The 26,011-nt window shown below is 35.8% G+C and overlaps 1 protein-coding gene across 1 annotated transcript; it reads left to right on the top strand.

Moving 5' to 3' along the window:
* Positions 1–8,883: 8,883 nt before the first annotated feature.
* Positions 8,884–9,650, top strand: LOC149194906 (uncharacterized). The gene has a single exon (XM_089407983.1). The coding sequence runs from the start codon at positions 9,053–9,055 to the stop codon at positions 9,392–9,394; it is 342 nt and encodes a 113-aa protein (XP_089264109.1). The 5' UTR covers positions 8,884–9,052; the 3' UTR covers positions 9,395–9,650.
* The last annotated feature ends 16,361 nt before the right edge of the window (positions 9,651–26,011 follow it).

The raw sequence follows: 26,011 nt of genomic DNA on the forward strand, positions 1-26,011 counted from the left end.
AAAGGCGAGGGGTAGGAGATCCTATCAGAATCTTGCTCGAAGAAGCCCTCGAGCGGCAAAGGAACGCGATGATGGATAGCTTTGTGCAGATCCTTCAGCGGCTACCCAAAAGCGACGCATCGGCTTCCAACAGCTACTCTGGAAATGCCACACTGTTTAAGGTACAAGTTAATTTTGAAATCCCCATCTTCGAGGGTCAAATAGACGCAGATGCCGTAGATAAATGGTTAAATATGCTAGATGGGTATTTTTCTGTTCATGAATTTTCAAGTCAGGAAAAGATTGTTTTCGCTCTTCTCAAAGCAACCCCCCACATCAAGGACTGGTGGGAAACATACTGCGAGCAGAAGGATGAAAGTACAGGCTCGTTGTTTTTAGCCACCCCCACTTGGAATGACTTCCGGGATGCCATCAAGGAGCAGTACTACCGTGTCAAAAGCTATGAGGACAAATACATCAAATGGACCACACTGCGCTAGGGACGAGACCAAGATGTACCAGAGTTCACAAATATTTTTCATACCCTTCGCACACAGTTGGGTATCAAAGATTATGAGCTGCATCTAGTACTCAAATACTGCGGCTGCCTACACAGATACATCCAGGAAGAGATGGAGTTCTTGAACATCTCCTCACTCGGCACAGCATACCGATACGCTGTCAAAATCGAGCAAAAGTTCAAACAGAAGAAGCGAGACTTTGGATTTGCAAATCCGAAGCCCAAAGGACAAAGCCAAGGCGGGGTGACCCAAGACAACCGCTCTAAGCTGCAAGAAAAGAATAACACCGCGAAGCCGAAGAAGGACACAGGAAAGTGGCGTGAGTTCCACAAGAGTCCCACTCATAACACAAGTGAGTGTCGGACCAAGCAGTCACTAGTGGCCGAGTTGAAGTCTTCTGAATCAGATGCATGTTCTGACTCTGAGCCGGAACCCGACAAGGGGGATGGCAAAGGGAAGCAAATCATTGATGCGGATCCTAGTGCCATTATTGCCACTACCAAGATCTAGAAGAATGAGCCCGAAGAGCCAGAGGAGGGGGAACGTCTTTTCCACTCACAGATGTGGGTGAAGTGTTCGCCGCTACAATTCATTGTCGATAGTGGCAGCAAAAAGAACCTCGTTTCAACAGAGGTCGTGAAGCGGTTGGGCCTACCAACTACGCCACACCCACAACCGTACAGTATCGGGTGGCTTCACGAAGGACCAGATCTCAAAGCTCACCAGCAGTGCCGCCTTCCCTACAGCATCAAGCCCTTCATAGATGAGGTATTATGTGATGTTACACCTCTGGATGTTTGTGGTGTACTATTAGGCCAGCCATACTTGTGGAGGTGACATGCTGTGTATGAGTCAAGGCCTCGCGCTGTCATTATTTCTTTGGATAATTCGTTATACAGGATACCAGAGGTAGCTCCACCTACCACCACCTCTTTGATCACTGCTAATAAAGGCAGCAAGCTCATCTCACAGACTAGGAAATTTATTTTCTGTCTGGTTCGCTCCCAAAGTAAGGGGGTGATCTTGCTACATCCATGACCCCCGCAAAGGGTTCCTCCATGCAACATCAGCAACATAGGGATACAGTCATGACAGAACACAGGAACAACTTCTCCTTACCCAGAGGGGTACCACACAAGTTTCAGGTGGGCGAAAAAGTTTGGTTACATCTGCAGAGAGAACACCTTACCAGAACCCCTCAGAAACTCAGACCGCTTCGACATGGTCCTTACACCAGTAACAAGGCTATGGGCAACAATGCTTTGAAGCACATCATTCTTCCATTCCTTCCCCTGCACCGATTGTTCAATGTGGACCATCGCCGACCATGCCTCCCACCATTTCTGGACACATCAGAGATTGCAGAATAGCTCACTGGAGACCCAGCTCAGCAGAAGCTTCCTCATCTCAAGGAGGAACTCAACGCAATGGGGACCATTGCTTCCTAAGGGGGAGGAATGATCCAGGTGGATGTTGGTGGCCACCCACCTATCCCATTTGGACCCCCACAACTGTCTCTTTTAGTTTTTCAGTTTCCTTAATTATAGCGCAGTTTACTATTTTTAGCAGTTTTTCGGGTCCTAAACTTTCGGAGCCGTTTTGAGGCCCTAAACGACGTTTTTTGGGAAATCTACCTCCGTGATTTTTTATATAAAAAAAATTGTCTTTTCCGTCGTAGTCCTCGGAGAGATCTTTCCAATGGGCTATCATGCGCGTCAAACAGAGATCGTATGCCAAAGTTACGACCCCGAGAAGTTGATGTACCAATTTACCCAAATGGGGCCCATAGTTTGGCGTTTCATCTTCTAGGGTTAGGTTTTGGAATGTTAAGGGTTTTCCATTGTTTCTCAATAATAAATAGGCCTTCAAGCCTCATTGTAAACACAGTTCGAAACAGTTCAGAGGCATGTAGTCGACACATCTCTTCTCAGAGATAAGCTACCATCGCCCTAGCTGGGTTATTTCTATTTGTAAGCATATTTCAGTATTCTCCATTAATGAAATGAAGTATTATTTCCGCTGCATCTCTGTTTTCATGGTTATCGCATCTCTGTATTTATGGTTATCTCTATAATCTATTGTGTTCCTGCTTAAATCCGGATCATTCTCATTTATAACTTTTGCACCTTCTATTTGTACCTATATACTATAGCTCATTGCTTGCGTTTCATTCTTGTTTATGCTCTTTTATTCCCTCATCGAAAAATTAGATAATACTAATCTACATTAGTGCACTTTCGTTACTCTATCTAACACTTTTTGTCATGTCGTCACCTTCAACATGCCTTGCTAGCATATGAGAAGTATACACAACACTTTTAACATAGGAGCGGGGAACTCACGAGACCATTTCTAAGCTCAAACTCTAATGTGGAGATATTATGACCATACGCATGAGAGCATTGAATCTATTACAAATGACAATGCTAGAAAATAAATAACAAAAAGAAATGAAAAAATTTATGAGGAAAAAAATGAATCTAAATGCAATCTTTCTCTTCATATCAACATCACTCAAGCGAAGTTTAACATATATCCCTCGAAAATAGGAACATGCTACTTTGATCAGTGCTAATTGAGCTACTCCTATCTAATGCAAAGGACCCTGCTTCACCTAGCCCATGGGAAATTACAATTGATGATTCAACCTTTACCTAATCTACTCCATGACACTTATTTTTGTCTACTGCAACATTTTCAATTGGGCTTGAGCTTTATAGTTTTCATTTATTTTTAGTAGCATGGCTATAATTTTGTTGTATCTAGACTTAAGAATTTGTAGTGTAATACTAGTAACTATGTTGAGACATGGTATATTCAATGATTTTATATGTTTTATGTTAAATTTTGGACAAAATAACTATTCATCCACCACTGGTTTGATTTCCTTGCAGTAGAACATGGTTAGAACTTATATGATGTCGATATTATTTCTTGATTTATCAATATAAAGAAAATGTTTTATGTGGTAGGAAACACTTTCTTATTACTTTACTAATTCAACTTGAAAGGCTCATAGAGTTTGAAAATATCCACATCAAGCATTGATTAAATGTGAATATAAGGTGTGGATTGAGTCTATATATATTATAATACACATTCTCTATCACTTTAAAAGAAAAATGGCATAGAGATTTTCTATTATTACATGATCTTGTAACCTTTCCTTTTTTAGATTCAACCATACTCTAATTCCCACCTTAAATGTTTTCTCAAATACTAATAATGATGGGCCATGTACTTTTCATCTAAATACTTTAATATCTTATGTAATTGAAAATGGATATAGCTCATCTTATCAATGAAATTTTCATCATTCTTGATTGGAGCATGGCTTCATGTTCCAAGAAGTAGTATTTTGATATAACTATCTATTTTATAACCCATTGTCTATTTTTCTAGGTATAATTGCCATTATTGGTTGGTATATCAAGTATGTGGAAGCTCTCTATAATTTCATTAAGTGCTTTATTCTCTAGTTCTAGTATCCTAAGACGAAATTTTTTCTCATCTAGGTAGGTGATCATATTAAATTCATAGATAATGACATGTGGATTATGTCGAGTGGAAGTTCTAAGTACGAGGATTGTGTCTAGGAACTTCGCTTTCATAGTTGGGGTGGGAGAACCATTGGAATTTATGATATATCCACATTCTATATATCCTGGGATCTTTTATCTTGGTAAGATTATCCTTGTCACTGTTGTTTGTATTTCCATATTAAGTAAATTTAAATTCTAAAGGAATTTCAATCACTAAGTTGCTCCATCAACATGTATTGTCACTACTTCATCATTATTGCATACATTATAGGTTATGCAAGTAAAGGGTCCTTTGACACACTTAGTTTCATGTATTATTAAAATGACACATTTTTGTTGTTTGATCATTTTCCTAAGTAACATGTGATTTGATGGGGCATTAAGTCCTCTAATATTCCATGATATTACTTTAATTTACTTCATTGACAATGAAAGTATTTCTCGATCCAAAATCCACTTAAAATTCTCTTGTTTCTTCCAGTGATTTTTTGGTTCATTTATTCCATCTTCTTTTCTTCCTAATTATTGATTTCTTTAATTACTTGATAGGATTTGTTTTGACCCTTAGTCCTCCAACACTCTTTTGAGTGTTTCCTCTTATTACACCTTTTCCATTCCCTTTAACCATATCCTTGTGTAGTTTTATAAGTGTGTTCCCAACCATATTGCTAACTTTTTCTTTACCATTCCTATCCACCAAGGCTTGAACATCAATTTATAGATATTATTTTTCCATATCCTACATTAGATTTTCTTGTTCTAAAACCTAGTGTGGGCCTCCTAATAGACTTATTTCTTATCTCTATATCTTTTTCATTTGTTGCATTCATATTGTTCTTTAGATCAAATTTTATCCACTTCCAAATATATATGTTTAAGTTACTTTTCATATCTTTATCCAATTTGAACACATGTCATAATCTACTAGGTCATTCTTCTCCTTCCTTTAATAGTATCTAGAATCTATTATTATTATTAGCTTCCTATTATCACAAGTTTATTTTCATTTGTCATTGATTTTATATTGTTTGATGCTTTCATGAAACTATTATTTTGTTGTTTTTTGGACTTATTTTTCGATCTTTCTACATTGTTAAGACAATCCCAAATAAGTGACCATGTTCATGACATTTCCTACATGTAAAATCTATATGTGTATAATCAAAAGTTTGGATCCATTGATTGTCCTTTATAAGATAGTTGAAGAATCTAGGGGAATCCTACCACTTTGAAATAGATGAAAATCCTATGATAAAAACTATAGAATCCCATCTTTCTATTCTTTGATATTTTCATTAAATTTCCCCAGGTCTTTCAAATCCCTTTTGATTTCTCCTTATCTCATAATTCTTGGGTAGAGAGTACATATGGATCTAGGCTAGTGCCTTTGTGAAATATTACTCTTCCAATGAGAATATTTCAATCTAGTATTTGAGATGTAAGTGTGTCAACTTAAATAAATATGGTGCTTCATCAAAAGCCCTTTATTTTCCATGTGTGCTTGTGAAAATAATCATGAAGAAAATTTTGATCCCATCCTTATAATTATTTCACCCACAATTCAATCGCATGCTAAACCATGCTAGTGGATCTTTTGTTAAAGGTCACATATCCATAAATTTCCTTTTTACTACATAGTCCTTCTTATACAAGATGTAATTACCAATATGTGGAGATTTGACCTCATAACCTAGATTTATTGTATTTTCTTCTAGATAGTCATTTATTAGAATTCAATTTATGTTTAGCTTTATTATTTCTAAGTCATTTTAGTTCCTAATTCCTTTTTTCTCCTTTCTTTCCCACATCCCCACCCAGTACCCCCAATTTTCCAATAGGGTTGGGATATAGCCTCGTGCTATCACTTGCATGTATGATTTTCTTTACTCTATGGCTCAAATCATTATGTCTACCATTGGATTCTAATTCATTTCCATAATATGGTCCTTCAATGTATTGACCTAAATCTCAAAAATTGCCAATATGGAACGTGCTACCCTTCTTCATCTACCATCTTTTTCATTCTCATACACCAATATTTATATTTATTGAATATTTCTAATTGCTCGTTTTATCTTCAAAATTCAATGATATCTAATATTAAATGATGATAATGATTATGACAATGATTGTTAACTGCATTAAGACTCACTTTTGTCTATGAGAGTCTAAAGGAAAAAATAATAAATAATTATCTAAATAACTTTAAACTTATATTTCTATCAATATTCTTAATTTATTTATTATTTTTTGTTCTAATACCTAATCCAAACATTTAATATCAATCAAGAGAAATAGGTCTATTGTCTCTTTAATTTTATTTTTATTTCAAAATCCTAATTTATGAAATATTTTTAGATTTCCTTATTTTATTCAAAGTCTCACTAGGGATAAAGAATAATGTGGGTATGATTAAGTATGGAGAAGAACTTTCCTTTCTTAGATAATAATCTCAAAATTAAGAATTTATACTTTTATTTTCCAAACCATAACTAGTTTTGTAACGTTTCAATTCTTTATTGATATGCTGATCCCCTTACAAAATCTAAGTATAGTAACAAATAGCCCATTTTCCCATGTAACCCAACACTCAACACTCCAATTTCTACTTTTGTTTTGAAGGCCATAATAAGTTTTCCAATTCTTTGATTCTCTTCCTAACATGTTAAAATATTTGTAATGATGAATGCCTTCAATGTGTTATCTCTATACAAAATGTTTTTTGTCCTAATAAATAAATTATATTTCTCTTTTACCATCTAACCAAGCTCCCCACCCTCTAACTAGTGGGAAAGTGTAGAATACAACAACAATGATCTAAGCTGTTATTAAAAATACCCTGAGTATGAGCTCAAAATGTCACTTGTAAGAATTAAAAATACCCTAAGTATGAGCTCAAAATGTCACTTGTAAGAATTCAACTTTGATGGAGAGAACAACAATCATTTTTCCCAATCATATTTATGACTGCAAATCTAATAACAATGTGATAATGATTTCATGCATAAGTAAAATTATATTGAAGTTTATTATGTTTTTATTGAAATAATTCTCTTAGAATTTTGCCAATATCTAAATAAACTTAAGTCATAAAAAAAATCATTAAAATTTTCTATTTATAAAAGCATTAACATTCTATATCGCTCTTTTCAAACAACAATAACAAAAATTATAACATAATAAATAACTCATACATAGTTTAAAATATATATATATTTTTAAATTTAAATAATATTTATTTTATTTATATTATTATTATTATATTTATAACATTATTTAAAAAATAAATTAATAGAAAAAATAAAAATAAAAATTAGAAAATAAATATCATAAATCCATGAAAATAATAACAATGAGTCAATCCATATCCATGATTCCCCACATTGCATCCTCGTTTCCTTGTTTTCTTTCTTCTCGTAAGCCTAAAACACTTTTAATGAACCTCAACATTATAATTAATATCTACCATCACATTTCATCTTAGCAAATTGGCTTGATATCACATTTTTTTGTTTGAATATCACATTTGAGATAAAAGAAAGTTTTACAATCATAATTAATATTTATTTATTACTGCATTTCATTTTAAAAAATTTGCTTAATATAATATTTTATTTTAAAAAATAATTATAATTTAATTATTTAATATATTTTTAACTTTTTTAAATTACAAATTTAGGCTATAAATATTATAATATTTGAGTTATTTTTTAAAATATTAAATTTATTTATATATTTAAAAATACATTTTAAACAACAATATATATAAATATAAAAAATCAAAATAATTAAAAAAAATTAAACACTAAATACATACATCCTCCATTATTTTTACTTAATTTAAAACACTAAATTGCTCAATATTTTTTCTCATCTTAACTCAAAAACGAATAAACAAGGAAGCAAATACCACATGAATCTTCAAACAACTTCAAAAATTCAAAGCCATACTAAAATAGTGTTTTGCTAAAAGTTATAGTCAAACAATGAGGCGATTTACAAAAGTCAAACACTCTGGTGATTAAGAAGTAGATTAAATATTTCCAAACAGCTCCACAAATTCAAAACTCGCGTAAGCTCCGCGTAGTAAGATAGTCAAACATCATTTCACGAATAAAATAATCTAAATACCCAAGACTGCGCCAATATTTAGGTAAATCTAATCTGCCAAATATATGATTTTTTGGGTAAGTGCAATCTGTCAGAAGATTTGAAACTATTATCAATGATAAATCGAAATCCATTCAATTTAAAATAAAATTATTTTCTATCAATGATTTGAATTTGTCGTTTGTGAAGGTTAGTTATAGGAGACTTTGGGTTTGACATTTTACAGGGTATAGAGCTTTGGATGGCAAATATTTTGATACCTGAAATAATACAGCTGCAGAAAACAGCAGAGTCAACATTCAAATCGGATCTGTAGATCCAAAGAGCAATATGAAATTTAATTTATTTGCAATGCCAGCTAACCTGTAATATTATATTTCAAGTAGTGGTTAGTCACGCCGATATCATCTCTCCCGGGAGGAAACAGCGAGTGATTTGCAATGCCAACCAACTATAATATTTTAATTCAAGAAGTATTTGGTTACGCCGATATTATCTGTCCCGGGTGGAAACTGTGACTTTGTTTATAATTCACAGGAGAGAAAAACAAAACCAGCAGCCTGAGCCGCCGGTTTGAAGCTTCTGTCATAATCGGGTAAGTCGTCTTACCTTTTGTCATTATCTTCAATTGCCCTAACCCGCGTTAGCCTGGACAGCCACCTCACTTCTCTGGGTATATAGCTGTGCCCTCTCATGCTCTGAATCTCACAGAACATTTCTCATTTCAAATTCCATGGTCGCTTTCGGATTCAGCCTTTCATTCATGGTCAGAAGATTCGAGGAAAAAATTAGATATACAAAGATTGGTTAGCATTTTCTTTTCACCTGAAGAAATTGTGCCCGGCACTGCTCTCAAGATTACATAATCCTGCAGGCGATAACAACATATTGTTAGCAATTATGGAAGGATTGCTACCTTATGTTTATAGGGCCATTACTCAATACAGGTACGGCCAGAGGCTTTATGGCGCCCTGGCTTCTCCTGGGGATTCCGGGAGATTTTCCTGGGAATCTGCTTATATTCGCTTGCCTGGGGATTCCGGCAGGCTTGCCTCCGAAATCCATGAATTCATTGTAGACGCCCTTCCGTCCTCTCAGACTATTTATAGCCGTTCCGCAGCTCAATCGCCTAATAGTTCAAATCACGTCCGGGAAGCCAAAAATGACAACGGTCAAATATCTGCATTAGCCGTTGGCTCGTCTAACGGCAATATTTCAGTTCGGCCGGCTGCTGCAACGTAAAGTGTAACGCTAAAAAGATGAGAGTATACATGAAATAGCACTATGTCATACAATATTTGATTGCAGAATTTGTATTTCAGCAATTTCTTTTGGGTGTTATTGTAATTACTTGAGGGTTTGCGATAGTGTGACTTTTATTATTCCAAACATTATGTAATAGCGAAAGAGAAACTATGAGGAGTTGTATGGGTTTTGATTAACTACACTCAGTCTTCTTAGAGATATGCTGATATCAGAAGTTCTATTATAATTTAGTTGTCAAATTATTATTGAAGACTACTATGTCTAGTTGTTATCAGCCAATGCAGATTGACTCATCACCGCTGGTGATCTGTAAGGGGACAGGGTTTCACCTAGAATAATAAAAACTTTAGATGTAAGGAGGATGACTTTCACCTAAAATAATAGAAACTTTAAGTTAGTCACAAGACTAAAAATGTTTCTAAATTATTATATTAACCAGTATAGATCCATGTTAAATACCGATCTAAAACTTTCACCTAGAATAATAAAAACTTCAGATTATTCATAACCTTGAAAATATTTCTAAATTATTATATTAACCAATGTAAATCCAACTTATTATATTAACCAACATAAATCCATTTTAAATATAAATCTAACCTAACTTGAAAGAGATCTAATTTTTTATTAAACGGATTATTTAAATATTTTATAGTTATTCAAGTTTTTTTTTGGGATTAAACTAACCTATCAAAATTTCAACTTTAATAAAGACAAACAACTTACACATATTTTACAAGAAATGGGTCCCGTTAGATAATTTAATTCGATACAACGATTTTGATAAAATCAACTGTTTTTGTCCTTTTCAATGGGTTTTAGACCAGAATGTTTGTCCTACCCTTGCTTTTATATCCAGCAACAAATGCATTTCCAGATTTTCTACTTTACTGATGTATGCAAATAATATATGCTGGGAGATTGTTACGTCTCAGGATGAACGAAATTAACTCAATGATAATACAGTTTGGTGGAAGACTCCATGGAATTTATTGGATTTATTAAATTGAATATGTTATTTATTTAATTTTAATTTTTAAATAAAATAAAAAATTAATTTTTAAATATAAAAAGTTATTTTGATATTTTAAATTTAAATCTTATGCTGAACGTAATATTTAAATATTTAGAAATATTAACAATAATTTCAATTTCAAAATTGAAAATACACAACCATTCCGTAAAAACTCAAAACTACTGTTTAAATATGACCGTTTATTCTTCGAAATTACTATGCAAGATCAATATCCTTAAATCCTAAGTCAAATACTTAAACTATGAGTGATCAATCATTCATGTTCTTTCATTAATCCAAAAAATTTCTGTATTCCTTTCCAAATTTAAATAATTTTAGTTCAAATTAAAATAATCAATGCACAAATGTGTTTTTAAGCATGTTAACGATGTTAAACAATATTTCATATACAAACATGAAAAATAAATAAATGGGTCTATGTGTTTGTTCAAATGAATTTCTTATTATTTTGGTTGTGGTCATTATCTCATAAATGAAATAACGGATTTGATTAAAATTGAGATCAACATTTTTATGTGGATTACAAATTCAGAATATTTTAAAAATGTCAGAGATATGAGTAAAATATGAAAGACATGATATTGATTTTCTTTACCTTATTTTAGTTAATTTTATGTTATTGATTAGAATGCTTTTTTACTTTGTAAAAATATGTAATGAATTTATATTATAATAAAAAATTAGTTTGAAGTTCAGTAGTTTTAGAAAATTGATTATATCGTTTTCATTAAATTAAAATATAAAAAAGTGTGGCTATGAATTTTTTTTTCTAGTTATTCTAAACATGTGTTTATTGTAATATTTATGGGTTAATTTTTCATGTAAATAAATAAGACTAAGATTATAGGATACATATTCCAAGTTGAATGCAAGGGAAAAGATTACAGTGGTCATCATTTATCGTTTATTAATGGCTATGGAGATTCTCAGATTCATTCGCAAAGGCAAAAAAATAAAATGACAATTTAATATGAGACACAATTATGCATGCAATGGAAATTAGAAGAAAATGAAGGAAAATGAAAGGAAGAGATACTATACATCAATGATAGAAAGGCATTAGAGAAACAATTGGTAGTTTTATATCACTTTCAGTAGTAGAGCTCTAAGAGAAGAGAGAGAGAGCACTTGGACATAAACAAACAAGGAAGTAAAGGAATTCGTGAGCAGCAAAGCACAAGGTTGGAAAAGAAACTATAGCAGGAGAACATTGCCGGTAACAAGTTGCATGTGTGATTTCCTTGCTGAAATTTGAATACATGGTGCATGCATTTGGTTATTTGGTATTTTGTTGTAATTCGCATGGGATTTGTCTTGATTGATAGATATTTCAGTCTTGCCTTTCCATTTCTTGGATAGCCATGATGTAGTGGATTCCTTGTTCTAATTAAGCTTTGAATGGGTAGTACACTTTGGATCTTGGTTGAGGTAGTCTTGGAAAATTCCCAGGGATTGAGGGTGGAGATGGTCTTTCTCCTAGAACTCTTGACAGATGGGTGGACACAGGAAAATCCCTCTGGGTATGGTGAAGAAAATTGGAGGCATCCAAGCTTTTTTAGGTGTCAGTGATTTTTGGACAAGTTAGGGGAAGTCATCATGGCTTATGATTGAGTTGGTTTAATCTTTGGAATCCCTAGTTGGGGTGTTTGGACTTTTTTCCCATGTGATCCCATATTCATGAATAGAGTATTGCATGGGGGTGGTCGATCGAGAGAGATATTTGGTTCAACCCAATCTATCATCAGGTGGTATGTGCAAGTCCCTGAATCGGTTGACATTCACATATGTTAATATGATCTATTTTCTGATTGTGATTGTTATGTGGAATCTACGACTGATGACCAAAGTATCTTCCCTATGCCTAGTGGACTGACCAAGAACAATAGAAAGACAAAGAAGTTGATGTTTTCCTTAAACTAAATATATAAATGGATGAAGCCTAACTGCAATCTATCATATGCTTCACTCCTTTGGCTTATATGCTCTAATCCTAACTCTAATATATATAATTAAAACCTGCAAAATCAGACAACACGACACAACGATCTATGAGATCTATGTAGCATCATCTAATCACATTATTCAATAGATCCACATGGTATTGAAATACATGATATCATAACATCATATATAGGAAAACAAATAAATATTTGCATTAATAGAAATGGATTGAGTTACAACCAAAAATAGTTGTTGATCTTGTAGAAGAGCTCCTCCAAGTTGACTTGTCCTTTCCTTGCCACAAAGTGCACCTATAGCAACCCTAGTACATGGAATAATGTCTCTCACATCAACAACATAAGGGTAGAATCAAACTCCAAAATCCAACCCATGGCCTATGGATGGTTGTAAATATATAGATGAGGGAGGTAGTTCATGAATTCTTATCATTTTACTAATCTAGGGTTGACATCCACTCTTGATGGGAGGATAAGATCAAGGGATAAGGTATAAAAAATCCAAGGTAGGATAGGATAGGATTCGATACTTTTATCCAAGGTAAATAGTTACAACATATCCTAGAAGTTTTTGGAAGAGGAAGCTTCGAGATTCCTTTTTATTTTCCCGAATTTCTAGAATCAATGCACCCCGGCATAGGGAAACTTGTAGGTGATCAACAAAAGCCCAGAGTAGGACAACTTGGTAATCAACACTAACCATTGAGAGGCCAAGGTGTGTTGGGCCTAAAAATTACTGAAATGACGCAGTTTCGGGAAAAAACTCGGGGATATGAGAGAGGCATACTTAGGGCTTTGTCTAGGGAGGATGAAAAAGTATTCAAAGGATGTAAATGATCCAGTTTGAAGGCCTCTTGACTAGATGTGACAAAATGGCCTATAACAGATTGCCCGATAAAGCACAAAGTCAGAAATGGAAACTGATGAATGAAGTGCTTTACTTTGTGACAAGTTAGGATTAAGAACAACTAGCTAGATCATCATCTATTATACTACATTTCTATCATGAAATCTTTGTTGAGGGAGGCATAACCATACTCAGAACATAAGCTAACATTACATGTACAATGATCAAAAGTCATGTTCATAGATGAAAAATGGTGGACTCATGACTCGATGACTATATATATGATCATAGCCATCATACATTGTGATCTTGTATTACTCTTGAAATCATAGTCTGGATGGATGAAACTAGATCCAACATATTCTATCTCATTCACACAACTAATCGATGTACGAGTATAACCATCTGAATCAATGAGCAGAGGTTCAATATGGTAGACACCATCTGATTACCTTACAATGATATAAGTCGTTAATAGATGCGAGAGAAACCACTGACGATGTTAATGGCTTTCAATGTTTTGCAATACAATCTGTATGGTTTGAATAAATGAGTTGATTTCAAACACCACACAAAATCTTTCGTTCAAAGGCCAATGATGTAAACATGTCACTGGGAGTGAGGAAACTTTCCATTGATGTATGCAAGCACCAAGGTATCAAAAGAGTGTTTCTAAGTCAACTTCCTAGATAATGAGCCGATCTCGATAGGAAGCGAGCTGTTGCAGGAGGGCCTTGATGTATCCCTGATCAATGAAACAAAATAAGTATCATGATTTGAAGCAGAATGATGCTGATATAGAACTTGATCAAGAAAGGACGACATGGAATGAAGGCTTAAGAGTATTGTAGTGGATGTTGACTGAATGCCTCATCTTGAAAATTATGGCGACACTAAATGGAGTTGGTAGCATTGAACCAAAACAAAAAACGAAGGCTTTGAAACAGTATGATAAACTGAAAGACAAGAAAATTTCCCAACTCAACAACCACGAAGATTAAGTGGAATAGTGTCGTGTTCAAGAGAGACTTTCTTCCATTAACAAATGGAGTACCCTATTTTCCCAATTTCCCCAACCATACTAGTTAGTACATATTTACTTTTTAATAAGGTTGAGGAGGATAACATATGCTTGATCTGTAAGTTCATCCTTTAGATGAATCCATCTGAGAATATTTAATGAAGCTAGAGAAGGAGTGGATTGGTCGCATCATGATTGATGAGTCCATCACTGTTTGATTTTTTTACAAGTCTAGTGAAGGTAAAAAATTGACATATTTTTCATGTTTAGGGAGTTTGAAAAAGAGGCAAAAATAACGTGTTCGAAAAGACAAGTGCTCAATTTTTTTTTCATATTTTGGGAGCCTGAAAAGAGATGAAAGAGGACTTCACCTGAAGGAATGAATGGTATAAAGGGTAGCAACTAGTTCTGTTCATTATGGAGCTACTCAAAATATGCAAAGGTCAAGAGGCTGACTAATAAGACCACTCATCGCAGTTGTTCCTCAGGAAAGAGTAAAACCAAAGTGAAAGTGTATGATCAGCTAAGTAAATCTCGAAGGTGGGAAAAGGAAATCGAGGCTCATATAGAAAAAATAGGCTGATAAAAATGACAATCACAAGATATAGGATGAGAATGGTTTCATTTTTACAGAGGCTTGGAACATGGGAAACTATGCTTGAAATTGGTTTCATTTTTACACAACCTTGAAACATGTGGAAACTATGCTTGAGATTGGTTTCAGTTTTACACGAGCTTGAAAGATGGGAAACTTTGCTTAAAATAATCTTGCATTCCCCCACCATAATGAATCAATTCGAGGTACATGACACCAAAGATTCATTTCATTCACCTAAGTAGACTACCAGTTACTAACAGGTGGATGAAATTAAATTCATTTATGAGATCAAATGAAGGACTTGATTGGTAATTTATGATTTCTAATCAAAGATTCAAATTTGAAGGGTATTTACTTAATTTTTTAATGAGCTTGACACAGGAAATGAACTATGTTGGTCAAACCTTGTTTCATTTTTTAAACGAGCTTGACATAAGAAAAGGAACTCTTCTCTGAAGAACCTTTATTCATGATTTAATGCACTTGACACATGACAAAGAACTTTTCTCCAAAATCTGATCATGGCCTCCAAGAGACAATGGATTCCAAGAGGTTCTCATTATATGGAAGAACAATGATTTGGAACAGATACATATCAAATTATTCAATGGAACTATTAGGCTCCAATGCCCCCAGTAAAGGATTGTCCATATCACTTACTGGATCTAGGCTGAAAGAAGTTGAGAAGACAGCGAAAGGCTCATCTTCATTAGTAGGTATGTCAATGGGATAGGTTGCCACATAATTACCTTTGGTGGGAAAGATACCACTTGCACATTGGGAATGCTTAGGTAAGCAAGATGATTGGCAGTCGAATCAAGACCAACAAATGAAAGTTGATCGATAGTCAAAATCCTTCTGTCATATAGGAAGCACATCACTCGAAAGAGTGTGGACACAACATCATTCATAATATAAACATAGCCTTGCCATAGGATAAAATTGAAGTCGAAAGGGCCCATGAAAACCATAGCATCAATACATATAGTTTTTCCTTCCAAGGTAACAGGAAACTGAAGAAGGATCCCTAAGGGTTGACTAGTTCTTCTGTTAAAAGCTAACAAATTTGGAGCAATGGATGCAAGTTGTGGGGAACCTAGAGCTTTCCAAGAAGTGGAGGATAGAATACTAATAGAATATCCCTCATCTATAATAGTGTGATGGATATTCTTATCATAAGCCTTTACCGTGATCTTAAAAGGAAGGTAATAAGGAAGAAAAGGTTATATCAATTGACTCCATTCAAAAGCAATGGCCTATTTCCATGGAGGGGGTTTCGTGGGAATGAGAAAAATGCCACCTTGTCTAGTAGAATTATAAGAAACAAGAAGAACCCGAGTGGTATGATCCTCACTCTCTACGAGGAAAGTATGATCGACTTAAACTAGAATCAGTTCAACCATTTCCTCAACCAATGGTTGATTAGGAACAAACTCATGGGATTCATTTTCATAGAGAGTGGGATTGATTGGATTTGGATTTTGATCAATCACTTCATCAACTAGTGGAGGATTAGGAGAAAACTTTTGATAACCAGTTGAAATACGAGGGTAAGAAGCTGTAAGGTTTTCCAACACTTTTGAGACTTCATCCATATATGGACAAAGGTGAATAGGATGATTCCCTTAACATAATTTACAGGGAAATTTGACATTAGCATTTTTCCCATGCACCTTACTATCCTTAGTTGAGGGATTATCACGAGCATGATCTCTAGAAGCTGATTACAAAGGATGGCGTGAGTCTATAAACCACACTTCTAATATATTTGGAATACTGGGAAAATCTCTAAGAAGGTGGTGACCCTTACATAACATGCAAGTGAATTTAACTTAGCGGCACTGATTGGAAGGTTCCTCCATACTAGTTGCATGGGTGGTAATGGTTGATTTGTTGACCCCTTGCTTATCTTTTTCTTCTTCTTCATAATCTTCTTGTCCTTCTTAGCTTCCCGGTTACTAGAATCAAGAATTTCACTAAGCGAAGAGGAAGAAAGGGATGCATAAAAAACAAGTGAAGAAGGCAAAGGGTCAACTTTAGGATCAACTTGAGGTTGATATTGTTCAGGTGGAGGAGAACATGGTTGAGAAGCAATTTGGACATTTAGAACCATAGTGTTCGAAAAAAACCAAACTAAAAAACCAAAGGTAAATCCAGGAAGGGACAAAGTTGCCATATAAAGAGCACCAATATTTTGAAAAGAAGGAAAAGGACCAGGATTCCCGTCAAATGGGTTTGCTTGAATGGTGGACTCGGGAATAGTCACCATTAGTCTCAGCCTAAGATCTACTAAGGATTTATCCCATGGTAATGATGTCGTTCTGCGGTCAATTAATTGATTTTAGAAGTTAAAAACACAAAATAAAACAACGAGGTAAACTAGGCAAAATGTTTCCCAAGTAACTGTGAACTGCAATATACACCTTGGAGAACTAAGGACTTAACATACGTACATGAAATCTCCTCAAATGTTGTGTTCGGTTTATCACAATGTAGAAGTTGACTAACTGAGCTACATATGGATGGATAACAACCTAGGGTGGACTTCAAAAATATACTCGACAGTATGTGGAAGTGTAGACCATAGTAGTGTTGTTTAATGTGTAACCATTCAATGAGAGTGATCCCATCTACTTATCATGCATGGAGCACCATCTGATATACCTGAAGTTATGTGGAGAAATATCGGATACACTTATGTATATGGAAAGGGATATCACCCTCGGTATGCAATGCTAGGAAATAAATGACAACTCCTACAACTAAAAACTTCAGAACATGTCTCTAGCCTAAACCTCTAGAAGTTTGCGTTAAGTTTCAAATGCTCCTTAGGTTAACTTAGATGAATTTTAGAGTTGATCTTGAATTATCTTTCGAATTCAAGGCTCAAAATTTGATGTCACATGAACACACCTATGATGCAACTAATATGACAAAAAGAACTATTTTCATTTTTCTTTTAACAATGAAAGGCCTAACTAAGTAGTGGAAGAAGAAATCAATCAACAATGCAACAAATAAGTGATGCAACAATTGATCTCTACAACTTCACTTTTCCAATCAAAATCAAATCCCTATGTGTAATACATGATGCATAATATTTTTCTTTTGGATTCCAATTAATTTTTGAATGAAAACTAAGATATTTGCCTAATCATTGATAAAATACACTATTCAGAATGATGACTAAAACACCAATTCTTTCAAGCACTCAATGATAAAAAAAAATGAGTTCGCTAATGACCTAACAATAAGAACAAATTGTTATCAAAGGCAATCGAAACAAAAAGAAAATAGTATGAAGGCTTATGACATATGAAGACACAATTAGGGACATAAGGAGGACCATCTGGAGCAAAGCTAATCAGAGAGAAAATCACAAAAATGCAATTTTTTGCATCAAAACTGAGATCATAGCAGGTGGTGAAAGGGATAGGGTGCATTGAAACGCGGGTGTAGAGAAGGCTAGGGCACACTGCAACGCATTGTCTCTATACCATAGGGTGTGGTGATCAAGGAAATCCAAGTGCTAACACAAAAAATCCAAGCAAAGCTCAATGAAATTTCTTCTTAGGTTTATTCTTGAATTAGAATGAAAATGAAGGTTCGAAGAAGAGGTATGAAAAGAACTAAGGACAAAGAAACCACCAAGAGTATACATTGTTCCCTAGTGGAGTCACAAATTTGTTATGAAAAATCTATTACTACAGACAGAGGTATCTTCCCTAGGTCTAGTGGACTAACCTAGAACAACAAAAAGACAAAAAAGTTGATGTTTTCCTTAAAGTAAATAGATACCAGGTTGAAGCCTACCTAGAATCTATTGTATGCTTCACTCCTTCCTTGTCTTGTATGCTCCAATCCTAGCTCTGGTTGTTATAATTAGAACCCGCAAAATCAGACAACACGATCCAACGATCTTCGGGATCTATGTAGGATCATCTAACCACTTTATTCAATAGATCAACATGGTATTGAAATAAATGAAATCACAAAATCATATATAGGAAAACAAAGAACTCTTTGCATTAATAGAAATGGAGTGAGTTACAAAAAAAAATAGGTGTTGATCTTGTAGAAGAGCTCCTCCATGTTGAATTTTCCTTTTCTTACTAGGAAGTGCACCTTTAGTCACCCAAATTCATGGAATAATGTCTCTCACAGCAACAACATAAGGGTAGAATCAATATCCAAAAGCCAATCCCTTACCTATGGATGGTTCTAAATATATAGATGAGGGAGGTAGTTCATGAATTCTTATCCTTTTACCAATCAAGGCTTGAGATCCACTCTTGATGAGAGGATGAGATGAAGGGATAAGGGATGAAAACTGCAATGTAGGATAGGATAGGATTCGTGACTTTTATCCAAGGTAAATAGTTGCAAAAAATCTTGGAAGATTTTGGAAGTGGAAGGTTCAGGATTATTTTTTTGTATTCCCGAATGTCTAGAACCAAAGCACCCCCAACATAGAAAAACATGTATGTGATCAACGCAAGCCCAGAATAGGACAACCTGGTAATCAATGTTGGCCAATGAGGGGCCACAGTGCATTGGTCCTAAAAATTACTGAAATGAGGAAGTTTCAGGCAGAAAATCAGGGATATGAGAGAGTAATACTCAGGGCTTTGTGTATGGAGGATGACAAAGTGCTCAAAGGATGTGAATGATCCTGTTTGAAGTCCAATTGACCAAATGTGAGAAAATTGGCTATAATAGTGATCAATGAGCACATGTATGGGCTATTGTGTTTATTTTATGATTGGTTTGTCATGGCTTCATTCTGATTAAATGTTGGTTATAATCTTGGTTGAATGATGTGATCTTGTTATGGATCTTACTCATGATTTGATAAGTTATTGAATGGTTAAATGAAAGCATGGGCTAACTAGTGCTGATGCAGCTAGTTTGAGAACACATTAAGCCTTCTTGATGCTTCTATGATGAAGTTAAGAAGACATTGAATAGATATGCATTGATAACTTGTAGATTGAATATTGAGAAAACTTTAGGTAAAAATCACATCATAAGAGACATGTATATGTTTCAAACTTATGGATCACAGAAGCCTTAATTCAGATAACCTATAGATTATCATGTTTACCATGTGTTTTGCATGTTTGAGCAATATCTTAGCCTTAGTACTTTTTATAAATACTTTTTATCATATTAGACTAAATTATAGAGGGTTATAGGTTATTTTTGGTAGTTGGTCTATAGCTAGCCATGAAAATCCTGATCTGGGTTATCAACCACACTCTCTGAATAGGGATATATCGGTTACAAATCCATGGAGGCGGGAATGTGTATGCAGATAGATCCTTCCAACTAAATGCGTAGCTTCGAATGCATACGACTGAGATTTAGGGTTAGGAAAATGTTAATCCCAGCCCAAAGAAAGATCATCAACAAATGTTGTCTGGTATCTAGGTGATGTGGTGCTCCTAGGAGGTTGTAGTATGCTTGTGGTTTGTAGACCCCACTTCCATAACTGGAACTTGGATTTTGGGTCATGTCATAGTAACTCTCAACTCATGTTTACCCTTGAGAGCTTGTAAAAGTGGGTAAAGATATGGTGGTGGCATAGAGTGGGGTATGATAGCGAAGTTGCAGCATTGGACCTTAGGGTGAATGCAAATTGCTATGCATATGTGTGAGTTGTTTATTTGTTTATCATGCATGCATGTTAGCTATTTATTGTTATGGTTATAATATCCATGTATGAGCCAATATTCTTGTGATGTTGTATCGTGCTAATCTAGATTGGCTTGTGCAAATGCAATAGCCTCCCCTAAGATACATTGAGGTATGATTTTGATTTTTTTTTTATTTAGCTAAAAATGGCAAAGTGCAGGAAATAGAAGGCCAAGAGATGAAGAGAACAATAGCTAAGTATAGTTCATATCTCTTTGTACAGGCTAAAAGAGGCATTGGTAGGATGGGAGAGATCAATTACGTAGTAAGGAGAGGGATATTATCTTGGTTTCACAGATACAATGAGAAATTTGAAGACATAACTTATGATTTGCAAGGTAAACAACGAGAAATTTGTTAAGGCACATGAAAGGCTTTCCAAGGCTCAAGAAAAGTGATTTTAGGTTAATGTAGTCATCCTTCAGAGCCTTTTAGATTTACATAAGTAGGGACAAGTGGGGACCATTCTTGGACCGAAAGAAAATACCAATGGTGAAGATAGAAGCAAGTCTCTGAAAGGGTACTTGATGGACATAGATGATACAGTGAAGGGTGGCAGATAATTGGATACACCTGAGAGGAGGGTTAGCACTCATGGGTTTTAGTCTAGCTCTGTTTCTGAGAGACATCATCATTATCACCACCAACATCCTTATAGGAAGAGTGAGAAGGGATACTCTCTGGAGGAGTTCAAGAAAGCCAAGACTCATACTTTTGATGGGAAAGTGAAGAAATCAGAATATGCAGAAGCATCGTTGCTTCGAATGAAAAAATTATATAGGTTCCATGATTACCTTGAGAACATGAAATCCAATATAGCTACCTTTAGTCTCGAGGGAGAAGCAAACATCTATTGGAATTATGTCACGCATGTCAGAGGCATCAGAAAAGAGGATATGATTTGGGATGAGTTTGAAAGAATCTTTAGGAAGAGGTATCCGTCTCAGAGATATTATGACAGGAAAGCCAAGGAATTTTATGAGCTGAAGACGGGTTCCATGACATATGCAAAGTACACAACTAAATTTATATATTTGTTGATATGTGTGCCATATCTCAAGGATGAGAAGACAAATATCCAAATATTCGTCAACATATTATCACTATCATTCATAGAATGGACTGAGTTTGATGAGCCCCAGTAGTTAGAGGAAGCCATAAGAAAGGTGAAGCATTGTTATGAGTAGTCAAAGTGCAAGCTTGAATTAAAGCATGACTAGAAAGGTAATGAGAAGAATAAAGGTAAATTTCTCAAGAAGTGAGGAAGAGCTAAGGATGTAAGTGACAAGGAAAATGTGGCACCTCATAAGATGTTCAATGTAGATGACAGGGGGCATGGGTCATAGATTGAGGAGCACAAAAATAAATGAAATCGGAAAACTACCTTTAGGTGTGGGACCTGTGGTGGAGATCATCACAGGAGGGATTTTCCTTCACATAAGGGTGGCAGGTGTTATCAGGATATCTAGTTTCCACTCGGATCTGCTAGTCCCACTAAGACTGGTAGCTATCTTAGAAACAAACAAACTAAAACCACTTTCGTTTTCCTTTATGAAAAGTAGATAAGAGTGGAATGAAGGAAACCATACTCAGTCTTGCGCTTGGTTCCTTACTCGGTTCCTCTCCCTTCTGACAGATCCTTGCCGCTTCTCTTTCATCTACCCAGCTTCAAAGAGTACCTGTGGAATCAAAGCAGCACAATACTATCGAAGAACAGAGATCTACAATCATAAACAATATAGGACCAGATGTATATTGACCACAGAAATTCATATATCATCAAACATACAAGAATGTGGAGGAAAACTTGAATAGCTTTATTAATAATCAAGAATAGCAAAGAGGATTAAAACCAATTGTTCTGACCCAACGCCATCCTCCAGCATGAAATCCCTTCTTTCACCTCATGAAAAGGTTACATCACCCAACACTATGATATTCCAACAAGAAACCAACAACACTTCCATGCAAGATACAAAATTCCAGCCTTTGGATCTGTGGGATGAGGGATCCATATATAGATGATTGTAGGGGCGTGAGTCAGCTTCTGGGATTTGATTAGTGTCCTCTCTCTGATAGTTCTTGATTCCACTTGGAGATTGATGATCTCTTACTCATCCCTAGGCGAATTCAGAGAGGCAAGTGTCACAGGAGAAGTTTCTAGAAGATTCCATGATCATCCACCTCGCAAACTGTCTCTGCCATTTGTCCACTCTTGCCCATCGCACCCCATAGAAGGGATTTTCAATATGCATCGCACCTCCCATGTGCATTTAGGTGGGATGCATCGCACTTTGACCATGGAGCAGGTGAGATGGTCCAGTTTTGACCAGTTCTGAGTATTTTTTCATGGAGAACTTCTGGGAGATGATGTAATCAGCTGACCTTGTTCTTTTAGGGGATGGAACAACACTTTTAGGGACATAGGAGCCCTTGGTTTATGGACATGTTTGATTGGGGTTGCAGTGCCCAAAAATGTCTATAACAGTTGCCCCCTAAAGCATGAGGTCATTAATCTTTTGATGTCGGGTGAAATGCTTTATCATGAGGATCCGAAGCTTTTTCGAGCTGGAAGGTGACCTGTAATAAGATACAATACAATACATTATGTTCATAATATTTTTCATGATCTAGCTAAGGCGGGCATTCCCATGCTCAGCTTTTATAAATTCATTTTCATATACATAAGACAGACAATCGTCTGCGTGGGAGATTGATGATTCTGATAGAGTCATCATCCTTTGATTCGGATGATCATCTGTGTAGCAACAATGTACATTTGATGTCTTTATTTTCTTGAATATATCACAGCCTGGATGGCTGAAACTAGATCCAGGGTCTTTAAACTCGTTCAATCTTCACTCGGAGTACAAGTCGATCCATGTGAAAGATGTTCTGGAGTCGAACATGGAAATACATCGCCTCATTACCAGCCAATGATGTAAGCTGTTAACAGGCGCAAGAGGAATCACCGATAGTGATGATGACCCTCAAGGTACTACAATACAATTCACAGGGTGTGAATAAGGGACTTGGCGTCTAACACAACGCAAAATCTTTCGGTTGAAGGCCATTGATGTAAACCTATCGCTGGAAGTGACAAACTTGCCATTGGGGCATGCAAGATTCAAAGTACTGAAAGGGTTGTTCCTAAGTCGACTTCTTGGATAATGAGCTGATGTCGACAAGAAGTGACCCGCCATATGAGGGCCTTAATGAATCCAACATCTACGACACAGAACAGAGTAAATGATTTTGGAGGTGAAAATGGTCTGATGATATAGGGTTCAGGGTGGCGGTCATGAAAGAATGGAACGTGAATGTATTGCAGCGGATGAGACATAGGGAAATTCTCTGAGCGACTTCTCTTGAACATACCGGCGACGCTGACATGATGGATTGGTAGCGTTACCCCAAATGTGGATGGTGTGATGTACCAATGGTGATATGACCAGTGAATGGAACAACCCAACCTGACTCGGATGCGAAGTGAAAAGCCATGTTCAAGAGCAACTTGCTACCAATAAAGTTTCTTCAAGTTTTCTTCCCAATTTTTCCCCGGTCATTGCTGACCAGTACCTCTTTATTTTTTTCAAGCTTGAGGAGGATAACATATGCTTGTTCTATAGTTTTCCCTTCGGGCAAACCCGTAGCTATATTTTAGCGAGCCTAGTGACAGTGAAACTCGTTCTTGTCTGTATGGACAAGTTTGTTGCTATTCGGTTTTAACGAGTTTAATGACAAAGATAACTCAGTCCTTTTCAATTTTAGAGAGTCTAAAAATGGATGTAAAGGAAACTCCAATGATCCTTTTTCGTCATATAATCCCTTAAGTCCGAAAAAGTATAAAATAATACGAAAGGGATGAATTTTCAGTAATTTTAACGAGCCGAACAAAACAAGCGCTCGATCTTTTTCTGTAATAATCCCTCAGGTCTAAAAAGATTAAAATGTAGAGGAGGGATAGCACTTCCAGTCGCTTTAACGTGCTGGAGAGGCCAATTGCTCGGAAATCTTTTCATATTTTATGACTCAGTTGAAAAGAGCTTAAAGGAGACTCATTTTTGAGGAACGAGTGATAATTTTCAGGTAGTAGCTGATTCCAAGTAAGGTTTGGAATTTTCCAGTCATGGCAGTGTCATGAGGATGGCTAACAGGATCACTCTTCGCAGTTGTTCCTCAAAAGGGGTAAAGAATCAAATGGAGGTGAATGATCGGCTAAACAGAGTGGAGGTGATTATGAGAACACGACCAAGGCTCAAACGCTGATGATAATGCATTCACAATGGTTGTTTATCGGGAATTGGTTCATTTTTTAATGAGCTTAAAATTTGGGAGAACGTTTGCTCATTTCTTATGTTTATTTTTTAACGAGCTTGAATTTTGCGTTAAAACTGATTGTGCCAGTCGCATAATAAGGATGTCTCATCTAAGATTCCATTTTTAATGGAGATTGCACCTTACAAAGCTTTGCCCCAGATCCTTTCTTTATGCAAGTTAGGAACAACCAGTCCTATGAGTTTAAAGGGTTGAGAAACTAGAAACTAAGAAAATAAATGGTCACTCTTCACTTTCATGCAAAAAGGTTTGCATGCCCCCAGGTATAGCGAAAAATTCCCAGGTTACCATATGAAAGCTCTCCATCCATGTTGCAGACAAAATTCTTCCTTCGCGATGTCTACCAAAATAGACAAAGGTGAGTGGTGCAGTCGCCTCCACTCACATAACTTTGACGAGGGAATATTATTCCAGTCTAATCCCATTTTCCTAAATGGACGGGTGTGTTAGACTAGTCATATATCCTACGCGGAAACCTACCCTATACCCAAGGTTTCCTGCCAAAACACACAAGGGTGCATGCCCCCTGGGTTTCAGTTATGTCCTCCCGAATCACTCGCGCTCATCAGGTGGACGGACTAAGATTGATGAGACATTCCTTGCATGAAAATACCATTTAGGGATGGTATTTGACCATTTGCTATGTGTGAGCCAGGAAACGACAGCTGGTCTATGAGCTTGACCACTCTGCCTTCGTGCAGAAAACACATTACTCTAAAGAGTGAGGAGACAATGGCTCCCATTCAATAATTATAGTCACGTCCAAGGAGTAGATTATAATCCATAGGTCCTTGGACTACCATTACGTTCATGTGAACGGTTTTCTTTCTCAATGTTATCGGCACATTGGGAAGGATCCCTAATGGTTGACTGGTTCCTTTGTCAAAGCCTGTCATATTTCTCATCTCAGGCAGAAGCGATGGCGAACCAAGCGCTTTCCAAGCAGTTGAGGAAAATATACTCACAGAAGCCCCTTCATCTATGATGGTACCGACCATGACCATTCTGTATATTTGTGTAATGATTCGGAATGGTACACTAGCCGGTAAACGGGGTCTATCTAGTAGGTTCCAATCAAAGGAGACAACTAGGTTGCTTGGA

The sequence above is a fragment of the Pinus tabuliformis genome, chromosome 2_2 (assembly GCF_031772625.1).
Source record: "Pinus tabuliformis cultivar Carrire ecotype Pingquan chromosome 2_2, CPIR1, whole genome shotgun sequence".
Taxonomy (NCBI): Eukaryota; Viridiplantae; Streptophyta; class Pinopsida; order Pinales; family Pinaceae; genus Pinus; species Pinus tabuliformis.

Bases quoted from the DNA above. Each gene is read 5' to 3' on its own strand.
- LOC149194906 (XM_089407983.1), top strand. From the start codon at position 9,053: ATGGAAGGATTGCTACCTTATGTTTATAGGGCCATTACTCAATACAGG.